At 39.6% G+C, this 14067-nt stretch overlaps 2 protein-coding genes across 13 annotated transcripts in view; both read right to left on the bottom strand.

The window, feature by feature from the left end:
* AFAP1L1 (actin filament associated protein 1 like 1) overlaps positions 1-14067 on the bottom strand; it is a 902653-nt gene that overhangs the window by 113507 nt on the left and 775079 nt on the right. The gene's annotated exons all lie outside the window — the stretch shown is intronic.
* Positions 10969-14067, bottom strand: part of ABLIM3 (actin binding LIM protein family member 3) — a 213643-nt gene continuing 210544 nt past the window's right edge. For all 11 annotated transcript variants that reach the window (XM_042454195.1, XM_042454196.1, XM_042454192.1 and 8 more), the window contains one exon: positions 10969-12922. In XM_042454195.1, the coding sequence (XP_042310129.1) occupies positions 12809-12922 (114 nt within the window). In that variant the 3' untranslated portion in view covers positions 10969-12808. The remainder of the gene's footprint in view (positions 12923-14067) is intronic.

Raw genomic sequence — 14067 nt, 5'->3', positions numbered from 1 at the left:
CTGTGACGCGTTTCACTTCTTCGCAGATTCTCTCCGTGAGCCGCTTAGACGCCACTGTTGCCACAGTCTATAGGCGAGGTGTCCAGCAACTCCGTCGATGAGTTATTCGGATCAGCTCCAATCGGTGAGTACCAAGGACGTGGACAAGCTGCTTGGTAAGGTGAGGAAAACAACCTGCCTTCTTGACCCTTGCCCATCATGGCTGGCCGTCCGGGGGGGGGGAGCATTGAGGAGATTCCTCACGGATATCATCAATGCATCCGTCAGGGAAGGGCATGTTCCATCTGTCTGAAGGAAGCGGCTGTTACCACTTCTGAAACATCTTCCTTGGACCCCCTGGATATGAACAACTACAGGCCTGTTTCTTTGCTGCCATTTTTGGGCAGGGTAATCAGAGGGCTGTTGCTCTTCAGCTCCAAGCTGTCTTGGATGAAACCATACTAACGACAGGGGGGAACCTTTTTGAGTCGGGGGCCAGGTTGCTGTCCTCAGACAAGTGGGGGCTGAAGCCGGGGGTGGAGCTTCCACCCTCCAGGGTGGAGCCACATGCCGGGGGTGGATCTTCCACCTTCTGGGGCGGAGCCACACACTCTGGGGGTGGAGCTCCACCGAAGACATCATCATCCATCACCACAACCACTATCATTGTTACAGCAGACCTTTGTTACAGCACTTGGAAAGTATACTGTCTCACCTTCATAATATAAAATAATGAAATGAATAAAAAGCAATAATAAAAATAATGAAATAAAAAACAAAATAGTGTTATATATTTTTAAAAATTAATAGAAAAAACCCAGGCAGCCTGAAATGACTCACCTTTCCACCTCCTCCCCCTCTTTCTCATTGAGAGGGCATTTTGCAGAAAGAACACCCAGGGCAAGTGAGTAGTAGTAATAATAATAATAATAATAAAGGTCAAGCAAGGAAATTACTAAAATGCAATTGAAAATAAACTGCAGCAAGCATGCACAGTTTCAACTCAGAAAAGCCACAAGGTGCTCAGAGGGGATTTTGCAGAAAGAACACCCAGGGCAAGTAGTAGTAGTGTGTAGGAATAATAATAATAAAGGTACAAGCAAGGAAATTACTAAATGCAATTGAAAAATAAACTGCACGCAAGCACTGCACACAGTTTTCAACCCAGAAAAGCCACAAGGTGCTCAGAGGGGATTTTGCAGAAAAGAACACCCAGCTAACCCCCCTCCCCCAATGAAACCAACCTTTGGCTTTTGCTGTGGCTGCAGCTGCTGCTCTGCTCCCTCGCTCTGTACTCCTTCCTTCTTCCTCCTCCTCCTTTCCCTGCTCTTAGGGGAGGAGGGGCGAGGTGGAGCCTGCTGCAGGCCTGCTGCAGCCCTGGAGCCCTGTTGGATGCTACAGGGGCTGCCACCAGGCCTCCTACATGGGGCGCGCCCATTTTTTTTTCAAAATGGCGGCCAAATCTCGCACGACCTTTGCCAACCTGAGGTCACGCGAGACTTCGGCCACCATTTTGAAAAACAAAATGGAGGCCGGAGCGGCGAGGAAAACAGGGGAAATCGGCGGGCAATCGGGGCAGGCCCGCGCCGGGGCCGGTAGGAAGCTTGGCGGGCCGGATCCGGCCCGCGGGCAGCAGGTTGCCGACCCCTGATCTAGACCCATTTCAAACCGGCTTCAGGACAGGCTTTGGGGTCGAGACTGCCATGGTTGCCTTGAATGACGATCTAGCTCCGCTTTGACGGGTAGTGTGACCCCGTTGTGCTGCTTCTTAGACTTCTCAGCGGCTTTCGATACAATAGATACGGCATCCTCCTGGACCACTTGGGGGGATTAGGTATCGGAGGCACTGCATTGCATTGGTTCCGGTCCTTCCTCTCGGGCAGGTCCCAGAGGTGTGCTTGGGGACAGTAGCTCCAGAAAGGGGAGCTCCTTTGTGGGGTCCCTCAGGGAGCTTTTTGTCCCCAATGTTGTTTAACATCGATATGAAGCCGCTGGGTGAGATCATACGGATTTTGGTGCTGGGTGCTATCAGTACGCTGATGACACCCAAATCTATTTCTCCATGTCTCAGTTCATCGGCCTCGAATTCTAATGGCTCTTTCTCTCAATGAATGTCTTTGGGCGTAATGGCTGGGTGAGGAAAAACAGATTGAATATGAATCCAACAAGACGGAGGTGCTCACGGTAGCAGCCCCGAAACCAAGAACTGTGTTGCAACCACCAGACCTGGATGGGATCACACTCTCCTCCAGTGACTGTGTTTCGCAGTCTGGGGGTGCTCCTTGACTCGTTGCTCCTGATGACAAATCAGGTGAATGCGCACGGTCAGGAGTGCGTGTTTCAGCTTCGGCTGGATACGCCAGCTTTCAGCGCTCTTTCTGCCGCTGAATACGGACCGCTGTTCGTGCAGGCGCCCTTACTCCTCATTGCTGTGAGTCCGCGTCCTCACGCTGGCTTACTCGGTGTTGACTAGTGGCTCTCATGGGCTTGCTCCCTTGAGCTCGGTTCGGAGAACCCACTCTTCGCGTTCCCAACCTACAGGCGGGCCAGGAACTGTTGCACTCAAACCGAGCTGCGACCACCTCCCACCGCTTCTGTGGTCCTCCCGGCCGGCCAGGCCCAGTACAACGGTTGAACCTCCCATGGCTCTGCGTCAGCTCTCGAGACCGCTCTTCCATACAATCCTCCCCGTCTCAACCCTTAAACTTCAGCCTCCATCGCCTCGGCGCCTCACCGATTTTTTGCTGTCGCCCCCAGGCTCTGGAAGACCTGCGACAAGATCCATCAATAACTCTTTGGACAGCTTCAAAAAGGCGTCAGACCGATTTCTTCAGGCAGGCTTCCCCGACTAAAAAATATCCTGGCCTCAGGATTCAGGATCTCCCTCTCCTCATTAATGTTCCAAAGCCCCTTTTCTTTTCTTTAGAACTGATTTGCAGTAGTGGTTTATGGTTGATATTATTTTGTTTAATTTATTGTTGTTCTAATTTATTGTGGTTTTATTTAGATATGCAGTTTAATAACTTTTTAAGGGGGGAGGGAATATTTGTTTTTATGCTGTATGTTATTTTAATGTTGTAAACCGCCCGGATTGGTTCGCCACAAGGCAGTATATAAATAAAATTATTATTATTATTATATTATTTTATTTGGAGAAGAACTCAAGGTCTTCTCAAAAAACTTTAAATTACATTAGAATAAATGATTTCCTGAAACCGGAAAAATGCAAATATTACTTTAGACCAAAAGAGGGCAAAGATACAAGAGATGACAAACTACACGACCTATTCTCTCTTCAACATCGATTAAAAATTAAAATCTGTTTTTGGCCTACAGACTAAAGAATGTCCTTAAAGAATACCTTAATTTGATCAGACAGTTTGTTCCATCTCGTATCATAAGAATAACATCAGGACCATAATTAACATCTTTTGAATATTATGAAAAAAGCAATGGGAAAAAAATTGGCTTTAGTATCCAGACGCTGAGAAAGCTTTCAATAAGGTCAACTGGAAATTTATGATTGAAGTTCTCAAAAGAATGAATATTGGACAAATTGTCTAAATTGGATTCAAAAATTTATACTAATCAAAAAGCCCAGTTAATATAAATGGAAAAACCACCCCAAAGTATTGATATATATAAAGGAACACGACAAGGATTGTCCCTTGTCGCCGCTTCTTTTTATAATATAATGGAAGTTTTGGCCACAACATTAGACCAAATAAAGAAATTGTTGGAACACAAATAAAAGGAACTGAATATAAATTAAAGGCCTTCACAGAGACATGGTGGTCTCTGGAAGATCCGACTAATCAAATAGGAAATTTGTTTAGAACATTTGAAGATTTGGAAGAGTTTCCGGTTTCAGAATAAATAGAAGTAAAACTGCGATACTCACAAAAAATCTTACAAAGGGAGAAGAACAGAAATTGAGAGGAACAACAAAATGCCAAACAAAGAAAAAAAACCCAATATCTAGGAGTATGGGTCACAATAAAATGTGAATTGTGTGAAAACAATTTAAGAAGCTATGAGGAGAAATTAAAAAAGATTTGCTTATGGTCCAGCTGGAAATATCAATCATGGGCAGGACTGAAACAATAAAAATGATGGTGTTGCCAAAATCAATTTCTTATTTTCAGACAATTCCCATTTGTATCGTAGCTATATGTTTATGGCAAAAATTTATATGGAATAATAAAAAAGCCAGAATACAAAGAAGACAATGATGCGTCAAAAAGAAGATGGAGGAGGGGGAGCTTAAATTTAGAATTATACTATCAAGCAAACATTTTAAATTGGCTGACAGAATGGATAAGATTAGAAAACCCCAATCTGTAAAACTGGAGGGATTCAATAATAGGTTTGGTTGGCACGTCTATCTATGTTATGCAAAGGCAAAGGTACATGAAGAATTCTCGCAACACGTGATTAGAAAATCGTTACTAAAAAATGGGAGAAAGTCCAAAATAATTATACAGGAAAATTCCTCTAAGGACTTCAACACATGAAGCCTTTTTTGGCAGATGGAAACAATAGATAAATGGTTGAACTACAGGGATTTACTAATCAGAAATCAAGATGGACAATATCCATTGAAACTGATCAAGAACTGCACAGCTGACAGTAATTTTGCATTGGTTTCTTTACACTCAACTGAAGAGGTAGTTTTTAAAATGGATCTAAGTGAAACGGAATAGGAGATGAAAACGACGAATTTGATAAAATACTCTTAGGCAAAGAACATAAAAGAACATCCAACTATACAATTTCTACAAAAATTAGATCAAGAACAGGACATAAATCGGAAGTAATGATTAAATGGGCTTCAGATTGTGGAAACATTATCGATTTAGAAGCTGGAAATACGTTAGAGAAAAACTAAAAATTACATTGTCACAAAATTTGAAAGAAAATTCTGGAAAATGGAGAATCGATGGTCTTACCCCCAAACAGATTGGCCAAGATTGTTGAGAGAGAAGCCAAAAATTATGTTGGAAATGTCAAGGGCAAGGGGCACATGGTTTCATGTGTGGTGGGTTGTCCCAAACTGAAAATTTATTGGAAACAAATATAAACGAAACAACAAAATGCCATTTGAAGATTGAAAGGAAATATTGGAGAATATTACTGTACTTGGTAACAGCGGCAAGACTATTATTGCCCAATACTGGAAGAAAAATGACATACCCGATTTGATTTTGGCTACAAAAAATATTGGATATAATTTAGATGGACAAAACTTACAGCTATGTGAAGCAAAAAGATATTGTAAAAGTAGAAGAGATTGGTATCCAATACTGATATTTTGTAAATCGAGATGGTTATAAGAAGGGGTTCAATTGAAAAGTTGAATTATTTGAGCTATAGCATTTATTTCGGTTAAACAAGGTTAGCACATTTATGACGGTGATTTCAGCTGTACTAAAAGGAAGATAACAGACTTTTTTACCATAACAGACAAAAGGGGGACAATAAGCTCAAGGGTGGGATATGGGTGAAGGAAGTTATTGGGAAATGTTTACTGAAGGGGACTATGTCGATGTGAATATGTCATCCTGACAGCAATGCATAATCGAGATTTTTGTTGAAAAAAAACGGAAATAAAAAGAAACTTTAAAAAATAATAAATCACTGATGTAAGCTATGTGACGCAAATGTGCCTCATTGGTTCACATTTTGATTGACATTTTTTTAAAACACCGAGAACGATTGAATGCATTGAAATGGAGGCTTCATTTTAAATTGATACTACAGTATGTGAATGTTAATATGATTAAATGCCATGAGAGATTCGATTGTGGTTTAATTGTGGACTTCGATTTGGTATCACAACATTGAATTCCCTGGATCTCCTCTGTACAAAAATGTGAGTGTGGATGGCCCTTTTGCGGGGTGTCTCCTGTTGTAAAAACAGGCTTAAAATGGCCCAAGAAAAGGGGAAAACCTAACGAAATTACCTACCACCCTATAGAGAATGTTTGGGGTTAAAAATAATTTGGAGGAGAAAGAGGGGGGAGTATGTGGCCCTCTGACAACCATTGGGAAATGAATCCAGGCTCCTTCTAACCCCTTAAAGTTTCCACCCTCTGCGCCAGGAGATGGTGCAGCAGAATGATAAAACTGCCCCCTAGGTATTTTGATTTAGATATTACATGGGTTAATTCAGTGCAGTTAGGACAAGTAGCATTAAACAACTGTGCCAAAGCATACTAAGGCAGTTATCAACCTGATGTGCTGGTCACCATTACATTATGATCAGCTGGCAGAAGAGCTTAAAGATCTGTATACCATACAAGATTTCATAGCTGAAAACTGGGACACAGTTGCCCAAGCAACATCTTAAAATGGTCAAGATGGCAAAAATTATTGTGTAAGAACAGACAGATGGTACTTCCAGTACTTCCAGTATGATGATGGAATGACAGCAGCTTGGCACAAGAGCAGGGGCCAGGTTGTGCCAATCACAGATCGATAGCTAAGGGAAAAACCTTCTAAACCAGCAAGAAATCCCCCCCCCCCCAGATAAAGGGAGCATTAATGTGCTCATGGGGGCAGCATCATCTGAAAGAGGAAGGAGGGGACAATACAATGGGGCTGTGAAATCGCGAGCGGTTTGGAGCTGACTTAACAAAACCCTGCTGTTACCATTTTAAAATTTTGATTGTTGGACATTTGTTCAAGCTAAATGGTAAAGCGGGATTCAAGGTAAGAGCCAAAGATATTCATTAAAGACTTCCACTAAATTCTAAATCCAACTTTACATTCATGGTGCTCTTTCTCTTTTTCTTCAAAAAGACTATGCTTGGGCGGTAGAAGGCGGAGAGTGAACAGATGGTAACAAGTATCACTATTAAAGAAAGTGAAAGTACAAGTACAACAAAAAAGAAACTTGGAATATGATCTGTATCCAACCTAGCAGCCTGTAGATGATCTACTTTCCCCTTTTTTCTGCTTAATATTTATTGGATTAAGAAGGATACAATTCAAAAGTGTGACTGGAAAAGACATAGAACAAAGAAATATGGAAAATAATGACGGACTGGGATAGGTCTGATTTTTTCCATGAATTTACTTTGATTTCCCAATTTTTCTGAACTAAAGTTGAAGATTGAAATTACAACTTGATTTTCTGTTGGACTCTGCAACAATTACAACCTGATTTTCTATTAGACTTGGCAACCTTTTTCTTTTTGCCCTTAATTTTGAGTACAAATTGACCATATTTGTATTACAAACTTGGATTACAAAGTAGCTATATTTGGATTACAAATTGACAATACTGGACTGGGGGACAAAGAAGCAGAGAAGCAGAGAGGTGCCCCCCCAATACAATACATAATTTAATATCCTTGTGAGAAAACTCAGCAGGCAGTGTGTGTGTGTGTGTGTGTGTGTGTGTGTGTGTGTGAAAGACCTAACTTTAAAGAGGACAAGTAGAGATAGAAAACAGAAGAGAAGAGGCATAGGAGGTGAGGTGCAGCTGAAAGACTAATAAAGTCATTAAAGACAATAAAAACATTGGACTCAAATACATTTTGTGAAGACAAGGAAGATACTTAGTGAATATAATAAAGTCACTTAAGACATTTAAAGGTACCCTTATAAAGAAAATAAGAGAAAAAGAGGACAACTCACAGTCTGTATTTGACTGCACCATTTGGTTAAAATGTTAAATTGATGTAAATGATATAATTTGATATAGATTGATTTAATTGGGGGACAATTTAACTGATTACGTTTATTTAAATGTAATTGCCCTATTACTCAATTGGTAAATGTACATGAAGACTTGATAGCTTTTTGATCTTGATCTAATTTAAAAGGGTAAAGTATAGTACTAAAGCCAATGTCATATTCTGGGCAACTTTAAGTTGATATAAAAGGCTAAGGTCAAATTGAAAAGAAGGAAAGAGTATTGTGGATGGAATTTATTTTATCTGTGTTTTTATTTATTGGTTCAGATTCTAAGGAGGTTTGATTGTATTGCTTAAGTTCAATTAAGATATCTAAGCATAGATTGGCATATAAGTGTATATTAGTGTATTACTATAACTAACTGTTTTTCCTTTCTGTCTTTTCAATAACATATCTTGCATTTTTGTTAATTGTTAAGATATTTTTGAGTGAACAGGAGAAATTAATATTAACTGTTAAAGGAAGCCAGTGTTTAAGGTGGTTCAGAGAAATACAATTAATTTTAAAATAGTCTAACTTTAACCAAGCTACTGAATTACAAATTATTGTACAAGTAAACAATTATTTGCACACAAAGCCTTATTAGAATAGCTAGCCTATTTACTTGCTTCCTTCTTCTTGGTTAATATATTGTGTATAGCCATACTGCTCTAACTTTGATTGTATTATAAAAGATAACATTAGATATTATATACAAAGGAAAGCATACAAAGATATTGTTTTTAAAAGGAAGGGAAAAGAGAAAGACGTGAATTAAAAAGGAGCAGTTTGCAAAGGAGGTAGAGGAAGGAAGGAGGACAAAGATGAAGAAGGAAGGAAAAAAATCAGACAAAAAATAAACAACATATTATTAAAGACAAGATGGCGATGACTATCAGGAAGATGTCACAAGCCCAAACCCAATCTCAAGCTAGAAGACCTTCACTGGATTTAAGCACCAAAACGGTAGACACAAACCTCAAAATCTTGGAAGCAATTGAGAAAATGCAGCAGGACTTCCGCCAACAACTTAAGGACTCAAGAAATAAGGCAGGACTTTAAAAGAGAAATTGATGATTTGAAATTCACTATAAGGACATTAAGTGATGGCATGAAAGAAATCCACAGTAAAGTACAAACAACTTAAAATGGAAGGTTTAGAAAGTAAGACCAAAGAGGTAGCAACAGCCCAAAGTCAAGAAAGATGCAAATCTGATGAGAGAAATAAGACAGAGGAGAAAATGTTTAAAAATAAGATGATTAAAAGAGAAATATAATGAGAAGCTTTATGAAATAATAACTCCAACTCTGGCTGAGTTGATCGAAGTATCAAATGACTTTCTGGATGCCCAGATAGACAGGATTTTTTTGGATAAACCCTCCTATTGCTAAGAAGAGAAATCTACCTTGGGATATAGTGCTATATTTCACGAGAGAAAGAATGAAGAACTGTATTATTCAAGTTGGTTATGGTAAGAAAGTGATAATAAAGGACTCAAAAGTAAAACTTTTAAAGGACATCCCACCTGTAATATTGAGGAAAAAAAGAGATATACTTTTCTGATGAGATATCTACAAATAAAAATATTAAGGTACAGATGAGAACAAACAGAAAGAATTTCTCTCACAAAGAAGGGAAAGACTTACAAATTAAATATGGTCAAAAAAGCAAAAAAGTTCCTAGAAGAGACAAATTGCAACGAAGAAAGGAGAAAAAGCCCACAGATGAAAGACACAGGGGTGAGGAGTACAGATGTACACAGTGAACTCTGTTTGAAGCAACTGAAGTAAGCTGTGGATAAAGAAAGTGGAAAGAAGAGAGAGAAACTGGGACATTTTAAAAGCAGCTGAAACAAAGATTAAACCAGACTTTCCCTAACAAAACTGGGGCAATTGGAGGATATGGATCTGTAATGGCCTCCTAATATGAGATCTTTTCCCTTCCCTTCCCTTTTTGTTTTCATATTTTGATATGGGCAATGTGTATTTTTCCAGTATTAAGACTGCTAGCACTAACCAGGATGGCCATAGGAAACTACAGTCCAACAGTAAAGGTGAAGGCAAAGGTTTCCCCTTGACATGAATGTCTAGTCATAACCAACTTTAGGGAGAGGCGCTCATATCCATTACTAAACTGAAGAGTCAGTGTTGTCCGAAGACAACTCTGATGGTCATGTGGCCAGCATGACTACATGGAATGCTGTTACCTTATCTACTTGCATTTGCATGCTTTTGAATTCCTAGGTTGGCAGAAGCTGAGACTTGTGATGAAAGCTCACCCCATCATACTGCAGTTGAGCCTCAAATTGCAAACCTGCCAACCATCAGACTTGGTGTCTTAACCAATAAGCCACCACAATCCAGAAGTATCAGCTGGATATTTCCCATCTCTGTGCTAAAGTCACATTTAAAGTAGCAAGTATTAGAGAGAGAGAGATGATTAATGATACATAAGACCAGTGATTTTAAAATAAGGATTATCATTGTCTGCTTGCATTAGTAGTGTTTGCTTCATTATGCAGGAATTTGATCCCTTTTGAACCAATGCAGGGAAATAAAGAATTCATTGCCAATAATTCACATACCTCCCCCAAGTAAAACCATGTTTTTTTAAAATCTTAAACTGGCTACAATACCAGACGTCAGAATGCTAATTTGGAATCCTAAAACCATAGAGATGATTAGGGCTTTTGTGGGGTGAGAAGCTGGGATAGGAATCATGTGGCTCTTCAGATGTTTCCAGCATTCCTCACTATTCCTCACTAACTACTAAGACTACCAGCCCCATAACATTTGGAGGAGTATATTTTCCCCACCCTCATCTAATCCAAGACCAGGGAGCATGTGATTCTTCACATATTTTTGGACTGCAGCTCCACCAACCCCTAGCTAGCAAAGCCAACAGTGAAAAATCTTGGGAACCGCAGTCTAACAACAGATGTAGGACCACATGCTCTCCATCACTGATCTAGTTAGTCTAGTGTTCTATTCACTGCAGGAAATCCAGAGCTACAGTGTCTCCAGTAGATGGTCGATCAGCTTCTGCTTGAAGATGTCCAACAAGGGAGAGCCAGCCTATCATTCTGTAAGGCTCTAGGCAATCACAAATGGATAAAAACAAGGATACTATACCATGATGCTATCAGGAGCTGTTCTGTAAAACAAGAACCAGGTCACACCTGCATTTTGTACCTGTACTGTTCATCTAGTACAGAAACTACAGTTTTGAGTTTTCTACTCATGATCTTTCCAATTCATTCCAAAGAGAAGAACAAACCAAACAAGAGAAGATGACACAATATATCTTTTTGTTCAAACAATGTATTAGGTAAGAAAACTTTTTTTAAGAAAGCAGAACAAACCTACAATTTCCCACAGAGATAAAGACATTCCATATACATTTCTTAATTTAGAAGGCTATTGTATTGATTTTATCTGGTACTGGAGGCATTGCTAATGGCCATGAAAGATGAATAAAATGTTACAACAGGTGACAAGGCTTGTCCAAGCTCACCACCTTTTCCTTATGACCCAGCATTTCCTATATCCATTTGAAATGTCTGGGTTTCAATCCTTGGGTAAGTCCACCTCTTCTTTAGAACAGACTTAGGATCCACATAAATTTCATAGGTCAGATGCAATGTCTCCAATATCACATTTGCCTGGGTATAGCTTCATCTCTTCTTAACAACAAGAGACAATGTTTATTTAAAGGACACAATAGAGAGAGAGAGAAAGAGACAGAGAGAGTTAGGTCTGTTTATTTTGGAAATGGGACAGTGATGTTGGCTATTTCTAGCTAAACCTAAATATAAAAACAAAATAGTGTTGATCTTCACTTTGCATGATTAAGGTCTCCTATGGCAGTGTTTACTGATTTTAATTGGCTGCTAGTTAGAGCTCTCATTAATTCACTGATGGGAAGGTGAAGCTGGAGGAGTACAAAGAAGGCCCATTTGTAAGTAGGCACATTCATGGATGGTTCTCCTAGGTCATAGCCAGTTTGTTCCATGAACCCATGCAAGTGCAGAATACATGCAGGATTTGGTACCTATGAGAACACTGAATTCAGCATCCCAGCTTTCATATGTTATGAAAGCAAGGCTACCTGGAGGAATCTCTAAAGACAGAGTAGGATTCAGTAAGAGGAAGCCCATTACTTCCAGTAGGTGTTTGTGGTGGAATTGTGGGGGTCGGGGTAAGGTGCATTTCACCAAAATTAGAAGAAGGTAAGCCAACCCAAATAGTCTGTACTCGTGGAGGAAAAGTCTATGAAGTAGACATTAGCAATGGTACTAAATCAATTCTCCATGTACAGAAGGAGTCCTGCCTAATTACTAGACAAATCATCATGATGGCTAACCTCCAGAACTTCCAGAGGCATTTATATAATTGCTGTAGGAGACCCAGAGGGATTCTTCCTTTGTTCCTATATGCAAACACGTTTAATACAAGTCTTAAAATTAGTTCTTCTTCTTGGTGTAGAATATATTGCATTCTTGGTGCTGTAGAATGAAGCAGCACAGTGTGTACATAACCTTAGACAAGGCTAAAGCTGAGCAATGGGAATCAAGCAGTGAAAAAACATCAAAATATCTGCCCACACACTGTTCAAGAAGAGGCTTGATGAGATAAACCCCCCTCCAGCTTGATCCTGCAGGGTGCTTCTGGTGGCCTTACTCCACATTTTGGGCATCAGAAATTAAGTTAGCTCTTTGCAAGTAATGTGCCCACTATCACCACTACCTTAACTCCTTTTGGCTGGACTTGGATTTAGGAAACTCATGGACAAGATACAATAATGCCCAAGATTACCTGACATTCATGTAAGAAAAAGATAGTTTTGTATAAAAACAGGATCCCCCCTCCTCCCCCAAATTCGAAAGCTTCCCCCAAATAACTGTTACATTTTAAAAAAGGAATAAAAGAAACAAAGGACATAAAAATATTTGTGAGACTTCAGTTCACTCTACAGGCTTCTGAAGAGAGCAGCTGTGGGTTCTACTGTACAACATAAAGAGTTATACAGAGTTTCAATATAGAGATCTTTCTATATATATATATATTATATATATAACTATATATATGTATATATTTATAGGTATGTATACATATATATATATATATCTTTATTTATAAAGCACCACTTCTAAAATAGCCGTGCCTGCTTCTTCAGCTCATTCCTCTTCCACAAGGCCAGGCGATCAAATTCAGCAATGGTCATGCCAAACACCTGGTAAAATTCTTCTGGTGACAGGTGGCGCTGGAGAGAGAAGAGAGATGTTACGTTGTACAGACATTATGCTGCATCCATCCCTGTAGGAAACACAGGAGGATTTGGGAGTGTCTGAAGCTTCATCTAATTTACACGCCCATATCCTTGTGTTTTATCATTTGCTCTTCCATTGTCTTTGTGTATCAAGAAGATATTGCAAGAACAAATGGTTGTTGAGTACCTCTGTGTGTGCATACGGGATGAGAGAAAGGGATCTGAACTGTTGACTATTGAGCATGAAAGGCAGCTATGATCTAGTGTGTGGGTATTGCTGTGGTACCCTTAACCATGCCACTTTGAATTTCATGATAAAAGAAAGCTGAGAGAGCAATGGAATACAATTAAAACATAAAATGCATACCGCATACTGTGACATACAGTATGTTTTATTGCGTAACCTTATAATTTGCCCAATATTAATTATGCATTTAATTTAATTATCTTTACCATTATAAACTCCTTACTCTGGATCTCCAGTTAGGGGAGTGGTAAGGACCTGTGGATTTTGTTAGGACAGAAAACATATCTGTAATGCCCAGCTTCTCTCCTGTTTGGACATATAGTCTTTGAGATCTGTTCCTGCTTGATAAATGTTTATTTGGAGACACACATTACAGTGTCTTTTAAAGGATCTTTTATGCCTACTGTTTTCTGATACCTAGCAACTGGACTTTAAACATGTCCAATGGAGGAGAACCCATATGCTCCCAAAGCAGCTTACCCCTTTGTGAATATATTCTTATAGCCCGAATGTTTAATTGAAACCGACTTCTCCAATCTAAAGTCAATACGGCGTATTATATCGCTGTAACTGAATGGGAGCATTTTTTACTATAGGAATTTATATGTGTACAATAAGCAGCATATCCACAAGGCACAACCTGTACCAGCTTTAGCTGCTGACATTCGAGTGAGCTTGTACAAAAGAAGTTTGAGCAGAAATATGGTGGCTACAGGCGAGAGTTGTGAAGCTGGAAGCCCCTTGTTCAAAGCTTGCCTCTGCTATGAGGACATGGACTAGGGCACCTTAGGGCAAGCTGCTAGCTTTCCGTTCCACTCTCTGCAATGTGCGGATGTTAAATCTAGCCCATTATATATTGCTGCTTTTACATTTAATGAGAATGTGAAATGAT

This window comes from Sceloporus undulatus, chromosome 2, assembly GCF_019175285.1.
Source record: "Sceloporus undulatus isolate JIND9_A2432 ecotype Alabama chromosome 2, SceUnd_v1.1, whole genome shotgun sequence".
Classification (NCBI taxonomy): domain Eukaryota; kingdom Metazoa; phylum Chordata; class Lepidosauria; order Squamata; family Phrynosomatidae; genus Sceloporus; species Sceloporus undulatus.
This window is presented reverse-complemented; position numbering and strand designations above follow the sequence as displayed.